Below are 25837 nucleotides of genomic sequence, written 5' to 3'. Positions count from 1 at the left end.
ATCCCCCCCACCCCCCCCCCCAGCGCCCTCGTTTCCTCACCTACCGCCGCCGCGGAATCCAGCCGCCGCCGGTCGATTCCGTCGCCGGCCCCGCTGATGCGCGCCGCCGCGGCGTAGATCCGCCTCGCCCGCGCCCCCTCCTGGCAGCGGCGGCCGCTCCGCTGCGCTGTGACGCTCGCGCCGCCGCCAGCGACGGGCAGTAGTCGGCGCTCCTCCTCCGCGTCCTCCTTCCCGGCGCCGTCGCGTTCTCCTCCGCGCCGCCGTCTACATGTCGTCGTCGTCTTCGAGCTTGCTAACAGCATGGCGCGCCCATGGTGCTCGCCCATTGGCTCGTAAGGTATGCATCTCCGCCGGCCGGCCTCTATTAGCATTTGATTTTTACTCGCCAATTAGCTACAATAGTTAGTTATAGTTAAGTAATTTCATATATATGTTTGTAGAGTTCACCATACGATTCATCGGATGAAGAGTTTGACCAAGAGGAAGAGGAGAACATATCGCTACTATTAGCATACCGCGCCGTTAAGAAGCCAAAATTTGGTGGATCGGTGTTCGTAGACAGAAGTTGTGGATAGAAAGGATTGAAGGGCATGAAAAGTTGATGCGGTCGTTGACGTGGGTATTACCCTTCGGGTAACCGATATTGCCCTATCCTGTACAATCTAATTGGAGGTCCATGAAGGCACTCGATGGCAAGGCGGGCCACTTGGATGGCGCAGCAGAAGATTCCTTGGTGGACAAGACAAGGAAGGAGCCGAATAAGGGAAGTTTAGAGCTAGGACTACTGTAAACGTAGTCGTACTCGGTTAGACCTCTTGAGACCTGGCCTCCTATATAAAGGCCAGGAAAGGGGCTGCCGAGGGGGACGATCAATCTTAACAATCTTAGCTACCAAAAGTCTAGAGCTAGGTAGCCGCAGCACTTAGCCTCTCGACGAGATCTCAGCCGAACCCTTCGGCACCCCATTGTAACCCAGTATTCTCATAATCAAAGATCAGACAGGCAGGACGTAAGTGTTTACCTCATCGAGGGCCCCGAACCTGGGTAAATCGCTTTCGCCGCTTGTCTGTAAACCGATGTCTCGTGTCAGCCTACAGGTGAAAGTATAGAGATGGTAAACCTAGAGGGGGGGTGAATAGGTTTCTACAAATTTTAATTCTTTCTTTGCAATATTAGGCTTTGCGGAATATAAAGATGAGCCTAATGCAAACTAGGTGAAACAACCTATATGAGGATACAACTAACTCGAGCACGAAGGCTCTCACAGGCAGTTAAATCACAAGTAAGGAGTTCGGTTAGAGATAACCGATAGCACGCGAAGACGATACGATGATGTATTCCCGTGTTCCCTTCCTTTGCAAGAAGGTACGTCACGTTTGGAGGGGTGGAGGTCCCACGAAGGATTCCCCACGCCACGAAGGCTCACACTATTCTCCGGAGCCTATCCCATGAAGGAATAGCTCACTCACTTGTGGTAGACTTTGAGGTAGCCTCCAAACCTTCACAATCTTGCCCGGAGCGAATCCACAGCCCGGATGCTTCCGGATCACTCTTGCCCACCTAGGGTTTCCAAGGAACCCTAGGAAGCAAGCTTCTCGATGAATACAAGGGGGAATAAGATTTGGCTTGGTAGAACAGTAGATCGGGTCCTCCTCTACGTTTCCCCGGAGGGATTTGAGTTTGGGTGGAGGAGGAGGGAGATCTGAGGCTTTTGGTGTTTCTAGCAATGGAGCATGAGAGAGAGAGAGCTCAAGAACAGCTTGTAGTGTAGTCCCTAACTGTTCAGAGGTAGGAGAAGAGCTATTTATAGTGTTCTTCGAAATATGGCCGTTGGTCACTTGCCACATCAGCTTTTCTCCCGACAAACCCGATCAACCGGACCACAGACCGGATTGTCCGGTGCAGAGGCCGGTCGGACCGGATTAGGGACCGGACCAGCCGGTCCAAACCGGTTGGCAGGCCGGACCCCGACCGGGGCCACTTTGTGTCGTCCAGGAGGTCATCCGGTTGGCGCCCAGTTGGCGCCCGGTCGACCGGTCGGCACGCCGGGCCCGCCGGTTGGTAGGCCGGCTGACCGGGCATCAGGCCGGAGCAGTTCGGCGCACAGTTGGCGCCCGGTTGCCGCCCGGTTGACCGGTCGGCACGCCAGGCTGGCCGGTTGGGAGGCCGGCTGACCGGGCGGCAGACCGGATTTCTGCTGTAGACCCCTTTTTGATTGTTGTTGAAGTGGGGGGTCTCCTTTAGCCTTCTTGTTCCTTTGATACACCATTTATGCCTCTTTGCTTAATACCTGAGATTATCCTTATAAACATATTAGGTCAAATACTCTAGCACGGTGTCATTGTTACCAAAATAATGGATAAGGGTAAAATACCCTTACAATCTCCCTCTTTTTGGTATACGATGACAAACCGAGCTAGAGTCACATATAGATATTATGATAAGATCTAAACCTTGATTCCATATAAGATATTAAGACATCTCCCCCATAATGTGTGCACTTGCAGAATTTGCGTTTGTCGTGGATATGACCACGGCAGATGCTACAGGGGGTAGCACTTCGTTGATGCGAGGGCAAGGGAACATCGCCATCTACGGGTCGAGGTGCAAGGGACGCAAGGTTTTACCCAGGTACAGCCCCTCCGGAGAGTAAAAGGCCTACGTCCTGCTAGATCTTATTGCTCAGTGGAGAATTACAATGGGGGGGGGGGCTCAGTCGGCACGGAGCCAAGAGCTTACAGGGGAGATCTAATCTCAGATGATGTGTCTTCTAGGGTTTAGCCCGGGCGTTTATATATCCACCCCTGGTCTAGGGTTACAAAGGGATAACTCCGAATCGTATCAGTTGCTACTAATCCGGGATACAGCACCCTTCTACAAGTAATCTCTTTACCCAGCCAAGCAGATTGCCTCCTTGGGTCTTCGGCCCAGTCGCCTTCGGGTCCAGTCGGCTAGGCGACTGGCGATCTTCCTGGGCCTTCGTCCTTGTGGCGAGTGGGACTGGCGACCCACCCCCTATGGGCATATCCCCATCAGTAGTCCCCGAGCGCGGTGGTGACGAAGCGTGGATCCGGCGCGGGTCGCGAAGAGGCACAGGGGCGGATCGAGATGAATCACCATCGGGCTCCCCAAAGAAGGAAACGTCAGCTGGCCGCCAGTCTTCAATCGCTTGAACTCGATTAGCCAGTCGGCGTATGACAGTCTGCGTAAGCCAGTCGTCGTCTGACAATCGGCATATGCCAGTCGTCGCAAGCCGGTCGGCGTAGGTCCGGGGTGCGGACACGTGGAGGAGCCAACGGCTAGATTTCACGTTGACTGAGGCGCGTGCCATTTGCACGAAGCTGACCGTTGGGCCTGATGTGACCGTTAACGGCTAGCTTAACGCTCGTTCCGTCGATCCCGTCATCAATCTCGGCCGTTAATCGCGGGCGACAATCTCGCGGCGAATCAACGGACGGATCTGGTGCTTATCTTGAGCGAGTGTGGCGATATAAAAGGTCAAACCCGGGAGCTAGGGCTTATCACTCCGCCGCATTCTTCCCTCCTTTTCATTCCATCTGCTCCCTGCCGAGAGCTCCTGAGCGCAATCATGGCGGCGAAAGGCTAGGGCAAGTCCAAGGTCACGCGCGAGTCTCTCCTCCCGTACGTCGCCTCCGGGGTCATCCCCGAATTCAAGCAGGAGCGTTGGCGGGTCCCGGCGCCGAACGAGGTGGAGCCGCTCCCGAGGCCGGGCGAGTTCGTGCTCTTCCTCAGCTTCTTGGATCGCGGATTCGCGCTCCCCTCCTCCGACTTCATCCGGCAGCTGCTGGCCTTCTATGGCATCAAGATATGCGACCTCGGGCCGCACAGTGTGCAGCAGATCTCTTTGTTTGTGGCGCTGTGCGAGTGCTACTTGGGTTGCCCGCCATACTTCCCGCTGTGGGTGTCGATCTTCCACGGGCGGGCGACCTGGGCCAGCAAGAGCAGCGAGGCGCTCATCCCGAACGGCGGGATCACCTTCCAGGTGAAGTCCGGGGAGAGCTTCATCGACATGGCGCTCCCCAAGAAGGCGCAGTCGCAATGGCGCCGATTCTGGTTCTATGCCAAGGAGTACACTCCCCCCCGGTGAGGTTTGCATCCCTCAGTACGACCCCGAGCCCAGCGTCCCGCGGCGTCTCAACGTCCGGTCGCTGCCGCGCGAGCAGGAGGAGGTGGTGAAGGGGATGCGCCAGGCGATCCAGGCTTTGAAGGACAACGGCCTGACGGCAGCCAACATGTACAACTGCTGGCTCGGCCGCCGACTGATCCCCTGCGGTGTCGAGCCCACTCTATGTGGGAGTACCGGGGGCACAACGACTGCACCCGGTCGACATCGACCGAGTGGGACGAGGGCGAGTACCGGAAGGCGCTCGCCAAGATCACCACGGCCGCCTTTACTTCCTTCGAGGACGGCCTGCAGCCCTTCTCCGAAGACAACCCGGCGCCTCAGGTATTGATTTTTTCGGTGCTGCGACTCCAGACGCCTGGGTTGCGCTTCTCCCTTTCTAACTGATTTCTTTGGTCCGAGTGCAGCGGTGGCAGAAGATCGCAGATCATATTCCCCCCCTCGCCGGGAAAGAGCCTCCGGAAATGACCGAAGGCGAGGAGGAGGAGGTTGACGACGAGGAGGAGCGCACTGAGTCGGACTCCGAAGCGAGAGACTTCGTCCGACTCCCACGTGGAGCGAAGAGAGGCACCGCATCTTCGTCGCAGGGCGTGATACGTCTCCGACGTATCGATAATTTCTTATGTTCCATGCCACATTATTGATGATATCTACATGTTTTATGCATACTTTATGTCATATTTATGCGTTTTCCGGAACTAACCTATTGACGAGATGCCGAAGGGCCAGTTGCTGTTTTCTGCTGTTTTTGGTTTCAGAAATCCTAGTAAGGAAATATTCTCGGAATCGGACGAAATCAACGCCCAGCATCTTAGAATCCCCGGAAGCATCCAGAACACCCGAGAGTCGCCAGAGGGGGGCCACAGGCCACCCAGATGATAGGCCGGCGCGGCCCAGGCCCTGGCCGCGCTGCCTTATGGTGTCGTCGCCTCGTTGACCTTCTGACGCTGCCTCTTCGCCTATTTAAGCCCCCTCGACCTAAAACCTCGACACGGAAAAGCCACGGTACGAGAAACCTTCCAGAGCCGCCGCCATCGCGAAGCCAAGATCTGGGGGACAGGAGTCTCTGTTCCGGCACGCCGCCGGGACAGGGAAGTGCCCCCGGAAGGCTTCTCCATCGACACCACCGCCATCTTCATCAACGCTGCTGTCTCCCATGAGGAGGGAGTAGTTCTCCATTGAGGCTAAGGGGCTGTACCGGTAGCTATGTGGTTCATCTCTCTCCCTATGTACTTCAATACAATAATCTCATGAGCTGCCTTACATGATTGAGATTCATATGATGATGCTTGTAATCTAGATGTCGTTATGCTAGTCAAGTGAGTTTTACTTATGTGATCTCCGGAGACTCCTTGTCCCACGTGTGTAAAGGTGACAGTGTGTGCACCGTGTGGGTCTCTTAGGCTATATTTCACAAAATACTTATTCACTGTTATGAATGGCATAGTGAAGTGCTTATTTATATCTCTTTATGATTGCAATGTGTTTTGTATCACAATTCATCTATGTGCTACTCTAGTGATGTTATTAAAGTAGTCTATTCCTCCTCCATGATGTAATGTTGGCAGTGTATGCATCATGAAGTACTTGGTTTATGCTATGATTGTGATCTCTTGTAGATTATGAAGTTAACTATTACTATGATGGTATTGATGTGATCTATGCCTCCTTTCGTAGCGTGAAGGTGACAGTGTGCATGCTACGTTAGTACCTGGTTTAGTTGTGTTGATCTATCATGCACTCTAAGGTTATTTAAATATGAACATTGAATTGTGGAGCTTGTTAACTCCGGCATTGAGGGTTCGTGTAATCCTACACAATTAGTGGTGTTCATCATCCAACAAGAGGGTGTAGAGTCTAGCATTTATCTATTTATTCTGTTATGTGATCAATGTTGAGAGTGTCCACTAGTGAAAGTATGATCCCTATGCCTTGTTCCTAAATACTGCTATCACTGCTTGTTTACTGTTCCACTGCATTTGTACTGTCCGCAATATTACCACCATCGACCACACGCCAGTCCTGGGCAGCCAAGCACTTTTCTGGCGTTGTTGCTACTGCTCATACTTATTCATACCACCTGTATTTCACTATCTTTTCGCCGAACTAGTGCACCTATTAGGTGTGTTGGGGACACAAGAGACTTCTTGCTTTGTGGTTGCAGGGTTGCATGAGAGGGATATCTTTGACCTCTTCCTCCCTGAGATCGATAAACCTTGGGTGATCCACTTAAGGTAAACTTGCTGCTGTTCTACAACCCTCTGCTCTTGGAGGCCCAACACTGTCTACAAGAATAGAAGCTCCCGTAGACATCAAGCACTTTTCTGGCGCCGTTGCCGGGGAGGAAAGGTAAAAGGCACTCATACTCCGGTTCCAGGTAACAGCACTTTTCTGGCGCCATTGTGTTTGTGCTCGAAGCTATTTCCTTTAGATCCTGCAATTGCATCTTTTTGTTTCTTGTTTACACTAGTTAGGCATAATGGAAAACAACAAAAATATGAGAGATCTTTATAAACTTTATCTTGAATTAGGACATGATGTGTTTGAAGAGAGAATTAAAAAACCCATGGAACTTTATATGCATGCTAATGGGAATGTTATTAATATGAATGCTTTGAACACTATTGTTGCTAATGCTATGGAAAATTCTAAGCTTGGGGAAGCTGGTTTTGATGATCATGATCTTTTTAGTCCCCCGAGCATTGAGGAGAAAATTTACTTTGATGATACTTTGCCTCCTATTTATGATGATTATAATGATAGTAGCCTTTTGGTGCCGCCTACTATGGAGGATAAATTTGATGATGATTATACTATGCCTCCTATACTTGATGAGAATAATAATGATAGCTACTTTGTTGAATTTGCTCCCACTATTACTACTAAAATTGATTATGCTTATGTGGAGAGTAATAATTTTATGCATGAGACTCATGATAAGAATGCTTTATGTGATAGTTATATTTTTGAGTTTGCTCATGATGCTACTGGACATTATTATGAGAGAGGAAAATATGGTTGTAGAAATTTTCATGTTACTAAAACACCTCTCTATGTGCTGAAATTTTTGAAGCTACACTTGTTCTATCTTCCTATGCTTGTTACTTTGCTCTTCATGAACTTGTTTATTTACAAGATTCCTTTTCATAGGAAGCATGTTAGACTTAAATGTGTTTTGAATTTGCTTCTTGATGCTCTCTTTTGCTTCAAATACTATTTCTTGCGAGTGCATCATTAAAACTGCTGAGCCCATCTTAATGGCTATAAAGAAAGAACTTCTTGGGAGATAACCCATGTGTTATTTTGCTACAGTACTTTGTTTTATATTTGTGTCTTGGAAGTTGTTTACTACTGTAGCAACCTCCACTTATCTTAGTTTTGTGTTTTGTTGTGTCAAGTAAAGTCTTTGATAGCAAGGTTGATACTAGATTTGGATTACTGCGCAGAAACAGATTTCTTTGCTGTCACGAATCTGGGAAAATTCTCTGTAGGTAACTCAGAAAATTATGCCAATTTACGTGAGTGATCCTCAGATATGTACACAACTTTCATTCAATTTGAGCATTTTCATTTGAGCAAGTCTGGTGCCTCAATAAAATTCGTCTTTACGGACTGTTCTGTTTTGACAGATTCTGCCTTTTATTTCGCATTGCTTCTTTTGCTATGTGGGATGGATTTCTTTGTTCCATTGACTTCCAGTAGCTTTGAGCAATGTCCAGAAGTGTTAAGAATGATTGTGTCACCTCTGAACATGTGAATTTTTGATTATGCACTAACCCTCTAATGAGTTTGTTTCGAGTTTGGTGTGAAGGAAGTTTTCAAGGGTCAAGAGAGGAGGATGATATACTATGATCAAGAAGAGTGAAAAGTATAAGCTTGGGGATGCCCCGGTGGTTCACCCCTGCATATTTCAAGAAGACTCAAGCGTCTAAGCTTGGGGATGCCCAAGGCATCCCCTTCTTCATCGACAAATTATCAGGTTCCTTCTCTTGAAATTATATTTTTATTCGGTCACATCTTATGTACTTTACTTGGAGCGTCTGTATGTTTTTGTTTTTGTTTCTGTTTGAATAAATGCTTGTGTGGGAGAGAGACACGCTCCGCTGGTTCATATGAACACATGTGTTCTTAGCTTTTAGTATTCATGGCGAAGGTTGAAACTGCTTCGTTAAATTGTTGTATGGTTGGAATCGGGAAATGCTACATGTAGTAATTGCTAAAATGTCTTGGGTAATGTGATACTTGGCAATTGTTGTGCTCATGTTTAAGCTCTTGCATCATATGCTTTGCACCTATTAATGAAGAAATACATAGAGCTTGCTAAAATTTGGTTTGCATATTTGGTCTCTCTAAAGTCTAGATAATTTCTAGTAAGGTGTTTGTACAACAAGGAAGACAATGTATAGTCTTATAATGCTTGCAATATGTCTTTTATGTGAGTTTTGCTGTACTAGTTCATACTTGTGTTTGTTTCAAATAACCTTGCTAGCCTAAACCTTGTATCGAGAGGGAATACTTTTCATGCATCCAAAATACTTGAGCCAACCACTATGCCATTTGTGTCCACCATACCTACCTACTACATGGTATTTTCCGCCATTCCAAAGTAAATTGCTTGAGTGCTACCTTTAAACAATTCAAAATTTATTACCTCTGATTTGTGTCAATGTTTTATAGCTCATGAGGAAGTATGTGGTGTTTATCTTTCATTCTTGTTGGGTAACTTTCACCAATGGACTAGTGGCTTCATCCGCTTATCCAATAATTTTGCAAAAAAGAGCTGGCAATGGGATTCCCAGTCCCAAATTAATTAACAAAAATAGACACTCCTCCATGGTATGTGATTGTTGGACGGCACCCGAAGGATTCGGTTAGCCATGGCTTGTGTAAGCAAAGGTGGGGAGGAGTGTCATCATAATAAAACTAAAATAAAAAGGCACTCCTTCATGGTATGAGATTGTTGGCAGGCACCCGAGGATTCGGTTAGCCATGGTTTGTGAAAGAAAGGTTGGAAGGAGTGCCACCCAAAAATAAAATAAAATGGGAGCCGCTCTTTGAAGGTTTGTCTGGCAAGGGGGTTAGAGTGCCCACTACCATTCGTTGACAACAACATACACCACTCAAAACTTTACTTTTATGCTCTCTATATGTTTTCAAAACCAAAGCTCTAGCACAAATATAGCAATCGATGCTTCCCTCGTCGAAGGGCCTTTCTTTTACTTTTATTGTTGAGTCAGTTCACCTATTTCTCTCTATCTCAAGAAGCAAACACTTGTGTGAACTGTGCATTGATTCCTACATACTTGCATATTGCACTTGTTATATTACTTTGCATTGACAACTATCTATGAGATATACATGTTACAAGTTGGAAGCAACCGCTGAAACTTAATCTTCCTTTGTGTTGCTTCAATACCTTTACTTTGAATTATTGCTTTATGAGTTAACTCTTATGCAAGACTTATTGATGCTTGTCTTGAAAGTACTATTCATGAAAAGTCTTTGCTTTATGATTCATTTGTTTACTCATGTCATTTACCATTGTCTTGGATCGCTGCATTCATTACATATGCTTACAATAGTATGATCAAGTTTATGATGGCATGTCACTCCAGAAATTATCTTTGTTATCGTTTACCTGCTCGGGACGAGCAGAAACTAAGCTTGGGGATGCTGATACGTCTCCGACGTATCGATAATTTCTTATGTTCCATGCCACATTATTGATGATATCTACATGTTTTATGCATACTTTATGTCATATTTATGCGTTTTCCGGAACTAACCTATTGACGAGATGCCGAAGGGCCAGTTGCTGTTTTCTGTTGTTTTTGGTTTTAGAAATCCTAGTAAGGAAATATTCTCGGAATCGGACGAAATCAACGCCCAGCATCTTAGAATCCCCGGAAGCATCCAGAACACCCGAGAGTCGCCAGAGGGGGGCCACAGGCCACCCAGATGATAGGCCGGCGTGGCCCAGGCCCTGGCCGCGCCGCCTTATGGTGTCGTCGCCTCGTTGACCTTCTGACGCCACCTCTTCGCCTATTTAAGCCCCCTCGACCTAAAAGCTCGACACGGAAAAGCCACGGTACGAGAAACCTTCCAGAGCCGCCGCCATCGCGAAGCCAAGATCTGGGGGACAGGAGTCTCTGTTCCGGCACGCCGCCGGGACGGGGAAGTGCCCCCGGAAGGCTTCTCCATCGACACCACCGCCATCTTCATCAACGCTGCTGTCTCCCATGAGGAGGGAGTAGTTCTCCATCGAGGCTAAGGGGCTGTACCGGTAGCTATGTGGTTCATCTCTCTCCCTATGTACTTCAATACAATAATCTCATGAGCTGCCTTACATGATTGAGATTCATATGATGATGCTTGTAATCTAGATGTCGTTATGCTAGTCAAGTGAGTTTTACTTATGTGATCTCCGGAGACTCCTTGTCCCACGTGTGTAAAGGTGACAGTGTGTGCACCGTGTGGGTCTCTTAGGCTATATTTCACAGAATACTTATTCACTGTTATGAATGGCATAGTGAAGTGCTTATTTATATCTCTTTATGATTGCAATGTGTTTTGTATCACAATTCATCTATGTGCTACTCTAGTGATGTTATTAAAGTAGTCTATTCCTCCTCCATGATGTAATGTTGGCAGTGTATGCATCATGAAGTACTTGGTTTATGCTATGATTGTGATCTCTTGTAGATTATGAAGTTAACTATTACTATGATGGTATTGATGTGATCTATGCCTCCTTTCGTAGCGTGAAGGTGACAGTGTGCATGCTACGTTAGTACTTAGTTTAGTTGTGTTGATCTGTCATGCACTCTAAGGTTATTTAAATATGAACATTGAATTGTGGAGCTTGTTAACTCCGGCATTGAGGGTTCGTGTAATCCTACACAATTAGTGGTGTTCATCATCCAACAAGAGGGTGTAGAGTCTAGCATTTATCTATTTATTCTGTTATGTGATCAATGTTGAGAGTGTCCACTAGTGAAAGTATGATCCCTATGCCTTGTTCCTAAATACTGCTATCGCTGCTTGTTTACTGTTCCACTGCATTTGTACTGTCCGCAATATTACCACCATCGACCACACGCCAGTCCTGGGCAGCCAAGCACTTTTCTGGCGTTGTTGGTACTGCTCATACTTATTCATACCACCTGTATTTCACTATCTTTTCGCCGAACTAGTGCACCTATTAGGTGTGTTGGGGACACAAGAGACTTCTTGCTTTGTGGTTGCAGGGTTGCATGAGAGGGATATCTTTGACCTCTTCCTCCCTGAGATCGATAAACCTTGGGTGATCCACTTAAGGGAAACTTGCTGCTGTTCTACAACCCTCTGCTCTTGGAGGCCCAACACTGTCTACAAGAATAGAAGCTCCCGTAGACATCAGGGCGCACCGAAGCCGCAGGAGGGCGAGGGGGATGAAGAGGCGACCTCTCACCCAGAGGAAGGGGAGCCCTCAAAGGAAGGATCCGACCCGCAGCCCAAGCGGCTGCGCCCGACTATCCTTGAGGGTTCCATAAGGCTTCAGCGCCCCCTGAAGGACGCCATTGACGCTGGAGCCCGAGCCGGTCCAGGCGTGAAGGCTATCCCCACGGTGAAGTAAGTACCTCTCGTCGAGCTTGCTTCCTTTCGGGCGGGATTTGCTAATGACCCGCCCACTCCCCCGCAGGTCCAAGAGGAAGGTCTTGGCAAGACCTGCTTCGATTGGGGCGGCGGCCACGAGGGCAGCCGAGGCGAAGAAGGCGGCCGAGCTGAAGAAGGCCGCCGAAATGAAGACGGCGCCCTCCGACCTTGCGGGCGCGGGGTCGGCTCGGGAAGAGCCTGTCGCTGCGAGCCAGACGGAGAATGTGAGCGCCGGCCGTCCCGAGCCCACCGCTGAGGCTTTCCCCTTGGCCAGCGGGGGCGCGGCGAGTGCGGCGGTGGGACCAAGCGCCGCTCCCCCGGTGGTAGAGGAGGAGTCGGCGGGCGTCGGATCGACTGAAGCCCGGGAGGCGCCCGAAGTCGAAGATGACACCGCCGAGGAGGGTGGCCTCTCGGTGCCGATGAAGGAACGTCGGTCCAAGGCCGCTAGGGACCAAGTCCGCCCCAGCGACCCCAAGACGCGAACGGAAGGGGCGCCGTTGACCGATGCGGTGATGCAGGCGGGCGAAGCGGCCGAGTCGCGCCGTCCTCCGCCTTCAACTTTGACCTTCACTGAGCTCCACACAGCGCTCGGTGAAGTGCACGTGGTAAGCACTTCTGTACTCGCAGTCCAGTCACCCCCCAGTCCCCGAGGGTCGACTTGGCCTGGAGGGGCGAGTCGAGGCTCTCTTTTTTTCCTGGACTGCTGTTGTTGATCTTCGCGCCGTTTTCTGTGCAGGCGGAGGTGAAGCGACTGACGGCGCTCGTGGAGGAGGCGGCGCAGAAGAACCGGAAGCTCATCGCTCTGGGCAGTAAGTTGCACCCACGTGCCTTCCCCTCCTAGTCGCGCTCGTGCGGTTGTACCTTTGTTCTCATTGTCCCTTTTCTTGTAGCAGAGGCGCAGGCGAAGGCGCTCGCCGAGGCTCGGGAAGGATTCGTGAAGGAATCCTTCTACCGTGAAGCCGAGTTCCGGGCAAAGCAGGCCGAAGAAGCCCGAAAGAAGGCGAAAGCGGAAGTGGCGGACCTAACGAAGGTCCTGGAGGAAAAGGGCCGGGAGCTGGAGGACGTCATTGCAGAGTACAAGGGGAAACTGGAGGCCGCGAAAGAGGCGCGGGATGCCGCGAGGGGGGCCGCCGCAGCCCTGCGAGAAGAAGTCGCGGCCTTGAAGCTGCAACACGCCAAGGAGTTGACCGCGGAGAAGGAGGCGTCCGAGGGCATCGTCCTGGCGGTGCAGGCCGAGAAGACCAGCTTCGAGGCGTTTGTCCGCGAGATGTCGCGGCAGCTCCTTGGTAGGTTTCCGTATCCCTCCATTATTTTATTGTTGATTATCGAGACGGCAAGTCCCCGAGCGTGGCGAGTCGGCCCCAGGGGCCAGTCCCCGAGCATGGCGAGTCGGCTTCGGGGGCCAGTCCCCGAGCATGGCGAGTCGGCCTCGGGGGCCTGTCCCCGAGCGTGGCGAGTCGGCTTCGAGGGCGAGTTCTGACTTTGATTTCTTCCTGTTGTTGGTGGCAGGTACAAGCGACTTCACGGAGACGGCGACCCCGCGGGAGTGCCTGTCGACCGCGACCGCGCGCATCATTGCCTGCGCGGGGGAGATCCTGGCGGCGCTCCAGTACCTAAGTCCGCGGGAGGTGATTCCGCGGGACACGCCGTCTGTCTTCAGGGCTGTCTCCAACATCCCAGCTGTCGTCGACTGGCTTCGCCGCTCCTCCTGCCGCGTTGGTATTACCACGGCGCTGAGCATGGTACTGGCACACTATTCGGAGGGTTTTGACGTGGAGCAGGTCACGGCTGGCTTCCCCTCGGAGACTGGCGAATTTGACGTCGCCGAGGTGCTGCGCTTGATGGAGGCAGTGCGCCCCTACGCCGACTGGGTATTGGCGACTGCTGACTTGGAGACGCACATTCCCAGCCAGTCGGTGCCTGGGGACGCGGAGAAGGAGGCTGGCCCGGTGGACTTCCCCGCGGAGCGTCTATTCCATGCCGCGTCTGCCAACTCCCTGTCCACGTACCCGATCGTCTTGTACACTCCGAAATTTCTCCATGGCGACGGCGGGGCCGAGCCGGTCGTAGAGGAAGCTCCGGGGCCGTCCCAGTAGATTCTTGTACCCCTGTGGATGATGTCGCTCAAATTCCCGCGAGCGGGTGTTAGTTGTAAATAAAGTGTTAGCTTTTGCTTAAGTATAACTTGGTGACCGCTTTTGAGATATGTGAATGTGACGGTGATGTTTCCTATTTGAGTTGGGTCCAACTCTCCATGGCCAATAGGCCAGTCGCCATGTGACCCCAGTGAAGGCTATCGACTTGACTGTTTTTCTTGTCGAGCTGGGCGTCCCCAGTCACAGTACGTAGTCATTATAGTGCGAATAGCAGCCTCATGGGTGGAGTAGCGAGTTGGTTATAGTTGCGCTGTTTGTATGTAGCGCGCCGCTCGTCGTGGCTCGGTGAGCCAGTCGCTGTGCGACTCCAAAGGGGGTTCTTGCGGGCGTTGTTCCTTGGCGAGCCGCGGGTCCGTTTTGCGGGGTCCCTGGTCGAAGTACTTGGCCATTCAAGTCACCAGCCTAAGGTAGAGGAGGGCATTGGTGTGCTGTATAGCGTAGCACGAGATGATCGCCGTGGCCCGGTGGGCTGGTCGGGCATGCGACCCTGCTGTAGGTTCCAGTCGCCGTTTTCACCTGACGGCGTAAGGGGTGGTAGGTAACCGGGCCTGGTGTTGCGCCCGGGAGACCCATCGTGCCCTTGTTAGCCCGGCTACTTGGCCGATCGTGGACTTCTCTCTTCCAGCAGCGGCGATCGAAGGTCTCTCAGTACCAAGTCGCATGTCATGGCGATTGGGCCGGTGTTTACCGAGATGAGAGATACAGATATCGGGCGAGTGATGGAGAGGCAATCAAAGTTGGAGATTGATGCAATCGGCGACTTTGATTAATCTCTGAATTTGTGGGTTACACATTTTCCTTAGGTGTAAAACCGTCGGAGGAGATTGACGTTCCAGGGGCGCTCCACCTCTCGGGTGAGCGGTTCGCCTTTGTCGTCCTTGCGGACGTCGGTGAGGTAGTAGGAGTCGTTGCCGAGTACGCGGCTGATGGCGAATGGTCCTTCCCACGGGGGGGGGATAGCTTGTGCATGCCTTTCTTGTCTTGAATTAGCCGGAGCACGAGATCTCCGACTTGGAAGGAGCGACTCCGAACGCGGCGGCTGTGGTAGCGGCGAAGATCTTGCTGGTATATGGCGGTCCTGGAGAGTGCGAGGTCCCTGGCCTCGTCAAGGAGGTCGATGTTGTCTTGGCGAGCGCGCTCGTTGTCTTCTTCGGCGTAGTTAGCGACCCGTGGCGAGTCGTAGGCAATATCCGTGGGCATGACTGCCTCGGCGCCATACACCAGGAAGAAAGGCGTGAAGCCGGTCGACCTATTTGGTGTTGTGCGGATGCCCCACAACACAGAGGGGAGCTCTTCTGCCCAGCAACCGGCTGCGCGTTCCAGGGGCACCACCAGGCGCGGCTTGAGTCCGTGGAGGATGCTCTGGTTTTCTCTTTCCGCTTGGCCATTCGACTCGGGGTGTGCGACTGAAGCGAGGTCGAGTCGGATGCCGTTGTCCTCGCAGAAGTCGGCCATCTCCCCTTTGGCAAAATTTGTGCCATTGTCGGTTATGATGCTGTGAGGGTAGCCATATCGGTAGATAAGCTCACGTAGGTACTTTGTGGCTGTCTTTCCGTCGCACTTCTTGATGGGTTTTGCTTCTACCCATTTGGTGAATTTGTCCACTGCGACCAGGAGGTGAGTGTACCCACCGGGGGCTGTTTTGAATTTCCCTACCATGTCCAGACCCTAGACGTCGAATGGCCAGGTGAGGGGGATGGTCTTCAGTGCTGATCCCGGCATGTGCGACTGGCTTGCATACTTTTGGCACCCGGCGCACGAGCGGATGAGCGCGACTGCGTCTTCATGGGCTGTCGGCCAATAGAAGCCGTGGCGGAAAGCTTTGGCGACTATGGAACGCGCGCCTGCGTGGTGGCCGCAGTCCCCTGCGTGGATGTCGCGCAGTATTTTGCGCCCTTCGTCGGTGGCGACGCATCGCTGGAACACTCCCGAGACGCTGCGCTTGTATAGCTCTTTGTTGATAATGGTGAAAGACTTGCACCTGCGTACGATTGCTCGTGCTTTGGTTTCATCCATTGGCAGCACCTGGCGTTCGAGGTAGCTTAGGTATGGCTCCGTCCAGTCGACGCTGTCGGAGGCGAGTGCGACTAGAGTGGAGTCGGGAGCAGGGGGCTCGGCAATGTCCAGCTCGCGAGGTGCGCGTACCGAGGGGTGGCTGAGGATATCAAGGACAACGCCTGGAGGAGGTTGGAGTCGCTTGGACCCGAGTCTGGCTAGCGCATCTGCTTCCTCATTCTTGCGCCGGTCGACCCATTCGACGACGTGGCCGGCGAAGCTAGCGCCGGCTTGGTCGACCGCGCGCTTGTATGCAATCATGTTGGCGTCGGTGGCGTCGCAGGTGCCGGAAGTCTGGCTGGCGACTAGGTCGGAATCGCCGAGACAGCGCAGCCGTGTTGCGCCCATTTCCTTTGCTATTCGCATGCCGTGTAGGAGCGCCTCGTATTCGGCCATGTTGTTGGTGCAGGGCTCGAACCTGAGTTGTAGGACGTACTTCACGGTGTCGCCTTTTGGCGATGTGAGGACGACTCCTGCGCCTGCCCCTTCGAGGTTCTTGGAACCGTCGAAGTGCAGTGTCCAATGCTTGAGGTCCGCGGGGGAGCTCGGTTGCTGGGCCTCTTCCCAGTCGGCGAGGAAGTCGGCGAGTGCCTGAGACTTGATGGCGTGGCGCGACTCGTAGGTGATGTTGTGGACGCCGAGTTCGACTGCCCACTTGGCGATCCGGCCAGTTGCGTCGCGGTTACGGATGATGTCGGCGAGTGGTGTTGAGGCGACTACCTTGATGGGGTGCTCGTGGAAGTAGGGGGCCAGTCGCCTCTGGGCCCTGAGGACTGCGTACACTAGCTTTTGATAATGCGGATACCGTTGCTTGGATTCGATTAAGGCCTCGCTGATGTAGTAGACCGGGCGCTGTATCAGCTGTTCTTTTCCTTCTTCCTTACGCTCGACGACCATGACCGCGCTTATCGCGCGGTTCGACGCAGCGACATATAGTAGCATAGTATCTTGTGGTAGCAGGGCCGCGAGGATAGGGGCGTGCTGAAGGGCGTGTTGGAGCTCTTCCAGGGCTCGTTGCGCTTCTTCTGTCCACCTGAATGATTCTGCCTTCTTGAGCAGGCGGTAGAGTGGCATGGCCTTATCACCGAACCGGGGTATGAAGCGACTGAGGGCTGCGACCCGGCCGGCGAGTTTTTGTGCGTCGACCAGGCAGGTTGGTTGTTTGGTTCGCATGACCTCCAGTGTCTTCTCCGGGTTGGGTTCGATGCCGCGCTTGGAGATGACGTAGCCGAGCAGCTATCCGGAAGGGACCCCGAAGGTGCACTTCAGAGGGTTGAGCTTGATCTTGTATCGTCGTAAGTTGGCGAATGTCTCGGCGAGGTCGGTGATGAGGTCGGCCTGGTGAGTCGACTTGACTACCACGTCATCGATGTAGACGTGTACGTTGCGGCTGATTTGGCTCTCCAGGCAGCTGTTCATGCACCGTTGGAATGTCGCTCCGGCGTTTTTGAGGCCGAAGGTCATGGATGTGTAGCAGTAGGCACCCAAGGGCGTGATGAATGTTGTCTTCTCTTGGTCTTCTTTGGCCATCTTTATTTGATTGTACCCGGAGTAAGCGTCGAGGAAGCACAGTGATTCGGACCCGGCGACCGCGTCGATAATCTGGTCGATTCGCGGCAGGACGAATGGATCCTTGGGGCATGCCCTATTGAGGCTGGTGTAATCGATACACATGCGCCATGTCTTGTTCTTATTTAGCACAAGGACTGGGTTTGCCAGCCATTTGGGGTGCTTGATTTCAATGATGAAACCGGCGGCTAGCAGTCGGTTCACTTCTTCGGCGATTGCACGCCGTCGCTCTTCTCCTACGGGGCGCATTGCCTGCCTAACGGGGCGTGCGGAGGGGTCAACGTGTAATTTGTGCTCAGCAAGTTCTCTCGGGACACCTGGCATGTCAGACGGTTTCCATGCAAAGATATCTCGATTCTCACGGAGGAACTTGATGAGCGCGCTTTCCTATTGGGCGGACAGGCCCGTCCCAATGGTAATTTGCCTAGTTGGATCATTCTCTACAAGGTCTACTTGACGAGTGTCGGTTGTAGGCTTGAAAGTTGCTGCGGACGAGTCGAGCTCGGTCGGTTTCTCCAGGATGGCGGGGTCGTTGCGGTCGACTGGGTACTTGGCGAGCTCGGCGGAGTTGTCGTGTTCGTCGGCGATGACGGCGTCGGCAAGCTTGGCGCTGACGTCCTCGCACTCCAGTGCCATCTCCGGGTCGCCGTGGACGGTGATGACACCGCGAGGCCCTGGCATCTTCATCATGTTGTATGCGTAATGAGGTGCGGCCATGAACCGGGCGAACGCTTGTCGGCCGAGCACGCAATGGTAGGAGCTGCGGAAGTTTACCACCTCGAATGTTATCCGCTCGGTGCAGTAGTTCAGGGGCGTGCCGAAGGTGACTGGTAACGTAACCTTGCCGATCGGGAAGGCCTTCCGCCCGGGGACGATGCCATGGAACGTGACCTTGGTGTTCTCGAGGCGCAAGTCTGGTAAGCCGAGTCGCTGGAAGGTTTCGTAATACAGAATGTTGATGGAGCTTCCTCCGTCCATCAAGGTTTTTGGCAGCCAGTAGTCGGCTACCTTGGGCCTGACGACCAGCGCCACTTGGCCGGGGTACTCGATGCGGGGGGCGTGGTCTTCGCGGCTCCAGGTGATGCTTTGCTCGGACCAGTTGAGCCACCGGGGCACGTCAAGGATGACCGCGTGTACTGCCCTTGCGAGGACCTTCCTATCCCGACGATCGCCGACTCCAGTGAAGGTGTGGAGCGAGCCGGCGCTGCGACCGAAACCTTCTCCCTTGTGCTGATCTGGGTCTTTGGCGCGGTCTTTGTGCTGATTGCCGCCGTCGTTTTCCTTGGCACGGCGGGCCTTCTCTATCTGCTTCAGGGAGTAGCAGTTTCCCGTCGTGTGTGTGGAGGGCTTGCCCTCCCTGCTGTGGTAGATGCACGGGGCGTCCAGGAGGCTACGGGCATCGAAGCGCTTAGGCTAAGGCCGGTCCTCCCGTGGCGCATGGTTGTCGCGTCGAAAGGATTTTGGCTCGCGCTGCTCATAGTCGGCGTTGGCGACGAGCTCGTTGTGTCCTCCGTCAGCGCGACGCTTGCCATTGTTAGATCGGCCGCCGAATCGGTAGTCGCCGCATCGAGGCTCTGTGTGAACGGGGCGGCGATTGCGCCGCTGGCCGTACTCGTCGTCCGAGTCGACTGTAGGGTCTTCGTCAGCGTAGCGGGTGGCGATGTCGAAGAGCTCGGAGATTGAGATGTTATCTCTGCTGACGCGATGGAGCTTGGCGCTTAGCGGTTCATACCGGCAGCATCGCCGGAAGCAGTAGATCGCCGTGTCCGTGCTGATGCCGCTGGAGGTCGTCCACATGTCTTGCCAGCGCTGCACCCACCGACGAGTCGACTCGCGCGGGCCCTGGACACAACGATCCAGGTCTTCTATAGTTGTCGCGCGAGTGTACGCGCTGGCGAAGTGCTGGATAAATGCGGCACGGGCTTCTTCCCAAGAATCGATGCTGTTGGCGATGAGGGTGTTGAACCAGTGGCGATTGACGCCGTCCATCATGAGAGGCAGGTAACGTGCCGCGAGTAACTCAGAGTGGCCTTGGATCCCCATTGCCATGGCGTACGAATCGATCCAGACTGTGGGGTCGATATGTGTATCGTACTTCTCGATGTCGCGGGGCCCCTTGAATCCAGTGGGGTACGGCTCGCCTCTGATCATTGGCCCGAAGCAGGCGGGGCCGACTCGAGTGGACGTGCTTTGGCGCGGGGCTTCATCAGCGTAGCGGTCGTTCAGCCGGTTTCGCGCCCGCCATTCTTGATCATTGACGATGTGGGTGCGCGCATCGACGGGTTGGCCATTGGCAGCGACCATCACTCGCGCAGGGCGCGGCTCGACTCGGTTGTTGGTCGAGTGGGCCGCACGCGGTGCTGGCGGCGGACAGTTGTTGGTGTTGACGACTGCGCGATTTGCCGCGCCCGATGACGCCGCGCGACTGGCGGATGTGCGCGAATAAAGTCGCCCTTGCGAGTCGGCGGCGGCGTGTTGTTGCTCCAATGCCTTGGCAACCAGGGCCTTGGCGTGCTGGACGAGGATCGCGCCGTCTCCCGTTTCGGGGAGCCTCGCAAGAACGGCTTGGGCGGCCGCGACGTTGTCGGCTGGGGATGAGTGCAATGGTAGGCCATTGGCGTCGACTTCCGCCCGAGGAACTTCGGGTGGTGGTGGTGGCGGTGGTGGTGGCGGTGCTCCGTGTGCCGCCCTATCGGCGGCGGCCCGACTTCCTTCCGGGACGTCGGGGTTCTGGACTCGGGCGATCCGAATTTCTCCATCCGGATCGTCGAAGTTAAGGCGCGCGTTGGGGAAGTCGTTCGCGCGGGCACGCTCCATGCGCAGGCGATTGCGCTGCTGGTGATAGTGGGACACGGCTCTTACTTCGTCTTGCTCGAGACGAAATTTCTGCCGTTCGGCGAGCTCCTTCTTCCTCTGCTCTTCGAGGGCCGCCCGGTGCGCCTCGATCTCGATCGCGGTGGCGGTTGCAGGGAGGGGGTGGTGAAGGCGTCGACCGGAGGCTCCTCCTCGCCTCCTGCCATGAAGACGGCGATTGGGTAGCGATAGCGTGGGGCCTCGACGGAGTCCGAGTCGGAGTCGCTGCCGAAGAGGGAGAGGACGGAGTCATCCTCGAAGTCGCTTGGGTGAGAGACCAAGGAGATGGAGTCTTTGAACGACGCCGTGGCGATAGAGCCGGCAGTCGGGGACACAGCGGTGGACCCGGCGACCGATCCCGTGGCGATGGAGTCGGCGTCGAACGCCGCGATACCGGAGTCAGCGGCTGGGATTGTGACGACGGAGTCGGCGGCCGACGCGGTGATGATGGAATCGGCGATCGGCGCCACGGCCGCCGAGTCGGCGTCGTCCTCCAGGGCCGACTCGGCCTCCGCGTACACCTCGCCGGTAACTGGGCGAGTGGCGGTGAGGAGTTGACCCGGCGCGAAGGGGTCGTGCGATCGACCAGGGCGGGGCTCGGTGGGGTCGCTGACGCCAGCGAGCCCAACGAAGAGGTTGATTGAGCCGATCGGCACCATCCAGGCGTGCTTGAGAGGTGACGAGGCGGGCCGGTAGGTGCTTGGCTGGATGTGGAAGAAGTTGCCGGTGGCGATCATCCTGCCGGAAGCGACCGGCCGCCGTACTGGCGAGTAGGGCCTCGCCATAGCTCGGAGGCTTGATGTCCCATGCCCCACGGTGGGCGCCACTGTCGTGGATATGACCACGGCAGATGCTACAGGGGGTAGCACTTCGTTGATGCGAGGGCAAGGGAACATCGCCATCTACGGGTCGAGGTGCAAGGGACGCAAGGTTTTACCCAGGTTCAGCCCCTCCGGAGAGTAAAAGGCCTACGTCCTGCTAGATCTTATTGCTCAGTGGAGAATTACAATGGGGGGGGGGGGGGCTCAGTCGGCGCGGAGCCAAGAGCTTACAGGGGAGATCTAATCTCAGATGATGTGTCTTCTAGGGTTTAGCCCGGGGGTTTATATATCCACCCCCGGTCTAGGGTTACAAAGGGATAACTCCGAATCGTATCAGTTGCTACTAATCCGGGATACAGCACCCTTCTACAAGTAATCTCTTTACCCAGCCGAGCAGATCGCCTCCTTGGGTCTTCGGCCCAGTCGCCTTCGGGTCCAGTCGGCTAGGCGACTGGCGATCTTCCTGGGCCTTCGTCCTTGTGGCGAGTGGGACTGGCGACCCACCCCCTATGGGCATATCCCCATCAGCGTTTGAATACAAAGTGCACCATTTGTGGAATATGAGAAGCTCCCCCAATATCTTTAGGAAACAAGCATGGTATGGACAAGTATAACAAGATATATAAGCATAAAGCATGATCATCCTAATAGAGTGCTTAAGCATACAAATAGTCGTCCATACAGGAATTATTCGAAGTAGCAAATGGTTCTTGAGAAATCGAAGCAAATAAGCACAAGCCATATAAGAATCAAATAAAGCAACACCCATGGCTTGTGATCATCAAAGAACCCCGTGGTCCTAGACTCTACTCTCTTCTCCCCCTTTGGCATCGGAACACCAAAAAGGCGAAGAAAAGAGGAGAGATGCTAGCGCACCCATCAATAGAACTCATGCCCAGCGGAATAGGAGCTCTCGCCATCATCACGCGCAGCCGCATCCGCATCCGCATCACCTTCATCCTCGTCACCATCATCATCAGTAGGAGTAGGAGCACGAGCAGTCCTAGGAGGAGGGCCACCATGAGCATACATGGATAGGTCGAAGTTCTGGAGCATCTCATCAGTAATGGGAGGCATCTCCCAAGCAGGTGCAACCACAGACTCCATCTCAGGGCCAGAAGGAGGAACAGGGACATTCCGTGCAGTCATGAACTCATTATGTCTCCTCCGTGTCTCCTGGTTCAAAGCAAGACTTTGATGTGCAACATCATTGGTATTCTTGCACATTTGCCACATGCTGGAGAAGAAGCGAGCGGCACTACGTTGGGGGCGCCGAGAGTAGCTGGAGCTCGCTGCAGGATCATGGCGTTCCTTGGAACGGCGCTCAGAGGAGGGCATCATGGAAGGGACGTCCTAGCAACCGTCCTGAGTGGGGAACTTGAATGGTTCCATGATGACTCTTTCATCAAATGTGTTGAGAGGAGGAGGTACAATGTGGTTGATGAGCCACTGAACATACTGAGCATAGTTGGGAGTCATGCTGCCCATAACTGAACGCTTCAGTTCACAGTGAATGAGATCACATCCATCAATTTTCCTTATCCTGTTAGGGTGACAATAGTACATCAGATTCAGGTGGCAGTTCCTGACTTCACTGGTATCGCCTGACTTGCTGATGAGACTCTCACGGAACATCTTGGCAAGGACAATATAGGAGTAGTACATCCCAGAGATAGTGGGAGCCCCAGCTGTGGGGTTAGTGGGGTAGAAAAAGGAGATGTCACCTTTAGTGAGCTTAGGTCGAGAATGAATCCTGTACCCTTGAGCACGGCCACCACCAAAACCCATGGCTGCACATAACTGAGTGTAGGTGCATGAGTACTTCTCCTTGCCAGTCATCAAAGTCATGGTGCGGTCCTCATCATCATGGAAGAATACGGTGAAATGGAATTGACGGACTAGAAGGGGACAATAGATGTCGTCTGCTTGTTCATCATCGGGCTTCAGGCACACAAGTTCATATAGTCCCAAACCTTCAAGGTTTCAACCACAAAGCGGTACTTTGTGGCTTCATGCAAGGTAAGCTCTTCAGGGTTGATGGCCTTGGGCATCACAACAACACCATTCTTCATACACTCTCGAGTGTCATAGAAACCTTCTCATAGGGCTGCTTGAGTCTTGGTCCAGAAGAACTTGTCCCCACCAGTGTAAGTCCGTTGCTCATAGCGATACGGATTCGCTGTCCTCAAATCCTGCCAATCACCACGATGTGCGTCTGCTATATTGAAGGTTGGCACTATTTCATCATCCTCTTGAGCGGCATGCTTATCCTTCCTCTTACCACCAACTGTCTTGGTTCTTCCCCCAGCGGAGCTGCCAGTGTCAGTAGTCTGAGGTGCTTTAGTGGGCATGCGGCCACTAGTACGGTGGGGTGGAGGCTCAGTAGGCCTTCCTCTCTTGGCAAGATTGCCACGTTCTCCACCGCTCCAACTATCTATGAATGAGAAAATAGAGCGAGGATAGCAGTGGGGTAAGTGTACATGTCATCAGTAAGAGGGAAGCCAAAAAGCATAGCATATATCCAAGTGTTTTGATGAGATTATGCGAAAACTGGGCGATCCGGCGCACAGGCCGGTCCAACCGGGCGGCAGACCGGACGAGCCGGTTGCCAATCCGGTTGACCGGGCGGCACGCCTGGCCGACCGGTTGAGAGGCCGGTTGAAGAGGCTGGTGACCGGATCTGTCGATTTGTGAGGTGTTGCCCAGAATTTCTACCACAAAATCATGCAAAAACTCATAAACTTGAATATAGACTATAGCAATAGAGTGGAATATGTGCATTGTGTTGTGAGACACTCTAATGGCATGAGGACTTACAAATTCTAACCCTAACCCTAAAATTTCCTCAAATCTTCTCAAAGATGTGCAATGTGTGATGAGGACTAGGAAATAGAGAGAAAGAGAGAACAAATTACCCGAAGACATGGTCCTCCTTGATCAAGAGAGCAAGAAGAACACTAGGTAGGGCTTGAAAGCCAAAAACTCCAAGATCTCCCAAAATAGCTTGAGAGGGACCAAATCCTTTGGTGGAGATGTTCCAAGGGACCCGATCTATGGTTTGGTGGAGTTTGGGAGGATTCTCGTGGTGGGAAGGTCCTAGAACGTGGTGGAGGTGGTGGAGGCGGCGGCCATGGAGGTTTTGGAGATGGGGGATAATAAGGAAGAAGACCCCAAGGGGTATCCTCTCCCAAAACATAACCAGCCGCGCGGCCGGTCGGGCGCCCGGTCGACCGGGCCTGGCGCCGGCTGGTCCGGCCCAGAGGCCGGTCCAACCGGGCCAGAGACCGGCCAGGGACAATCTGCCCAGTTTTGTCTCGTTTTGCCTCGTTTTGCCCCTATTCTTTGTGTAAATGTGTATGAATGCTCAGATGATGACATGTACATATAGATAGATAGATGATGATGAGATGAGCATGGACATGGGGTCGGAAACACAAAGTTCTCTAGGCATACCCATTGGAGTGAAAATCCAAACAAGATGTAAATATCAACAATGGGCATGATTCGTGATGACCAACAAGTATAGGGGGTGTATCGTAGTACTTTCGATAAATAAGAGTGTCGAACCCAACGAGGAGCAGAAGGTGTTGACAAGCAGTTTCGATGAAGGATTCACTGTAAATGCTCACATACAAGTATTCAGGGGGTTTTGATATAGCGGATAAATAAAGTACGAGTAAGTAAAATGCGAGAGAAATAATTGCGGCGAGTGGCCCAATCCTTTTTAGCACAAAGGACAAGCCGGTTTGTTTACTTATAATGACCAAATGTTCTTGAGGACACACGAGAATTTAGTCTAGTGCTTTCGCTTCATATAGTTGATTAATCTTCATTATTTTGATAAGTGTTGTGTGGGTGAACCTATGCTAATGCACCGCCCTTCATAGGACTAATACATACTTGTGATTATACCCCATGCAAGCATCCGCAACTACAAGAAAGTAATTAAGATAAATCTAACCACAGCCTTAAACTCTGAGATCCTGCTATCCCTCATGCATCGATATACCAACGGGGGTTCAGGTTTCTGTCACTCCGGCAACCCCGCAATTGGCACACGAATACAAGATGTATTCCCCTAAGCCCATAAAGGTGAAGTGTCATGTAGTCAATGTTCACATGACACCACTAGAAGAATAACACCACAACTTAAATATCAAACCATTGAATATTACCCAACATAATTCACTACTAACATTTAGACTTCACCCATGTCCTCAAGAACTAAACGAACTACTCACGAGACATCATATGGAACATGATCAGAGGTGATATGATGATGAATAACAATCTGAACATAAACCTTGGTTCAATGGTTTCACTCAATAGCATCAATAACAAGTAGTAATCAATACCGGGAGAGTTTCCCCTATCAAACAATCAAGATTCAACCCTAGATGTTACAGCGGTGACGAGGTGCAGCGGTGGAGATGGCGGTGATGATGATGATGATGGAGATGATGGTGATGATGATCCCAATGATGTCCAGCTCGATGGCGGTGACGATAGCGTCGATTTCCCCCTCCGGGAGGGAATTTCCCGGCAGATTTCAGCCTGCCGGAGAGCTCTTTATCTCTGGTGTTTTCCGCCCCGCAGAGGCGGCT

The 25837-nt window shown here is 52.8% G+C and overlaps 1 protein-coding gene across 1 annotated transcript; it reads right to left on the bottom strand.

The window, feature by feature from the left end:
* Positions 1–15603: 15603 nt before the first annotated feature.
* On the bottom strand, positions 15604–16251 carry LOC127321086 (uncharacterized). Its single transcript, XM_051350124.1, has one exon. The coding sequence runs from the start codon at positions 16249–16251 to the stop codon at positions 15604–15606; it is 648 nt and encodes a 215-aa protein (XP_051206084.1).
* Positions 16252–25837: the final 9586 nt, after the last annotated feature.

Source organism: Lolium perenne, chromosome 2, assembly GCF_019359855.2.
Source record: "Lolium perenne isolate Kyuss_39 chromosome 2, Kyuss_2.0, whole genome shotgun sequence".
Lineage (NCBI taxonomy): Eukaryota > Viridiplantae > Streptophyta > Magnoliopsida > Poales > Poaceae > Lolium > Lolium perenne.
This window is presented reverse-complemented; position numbering and strand designations above follow the sequence as displayed.

Excerpts from the sequence above, each read along its gene's own strand:
- LOC127321086 (XM_051350124.1), bottom strand. The coding sequence starts at position 16,251 with ATGATTGCATACAAGCGCGCGGTCGACCAAGCCGGCGCTAGCTTCGCC.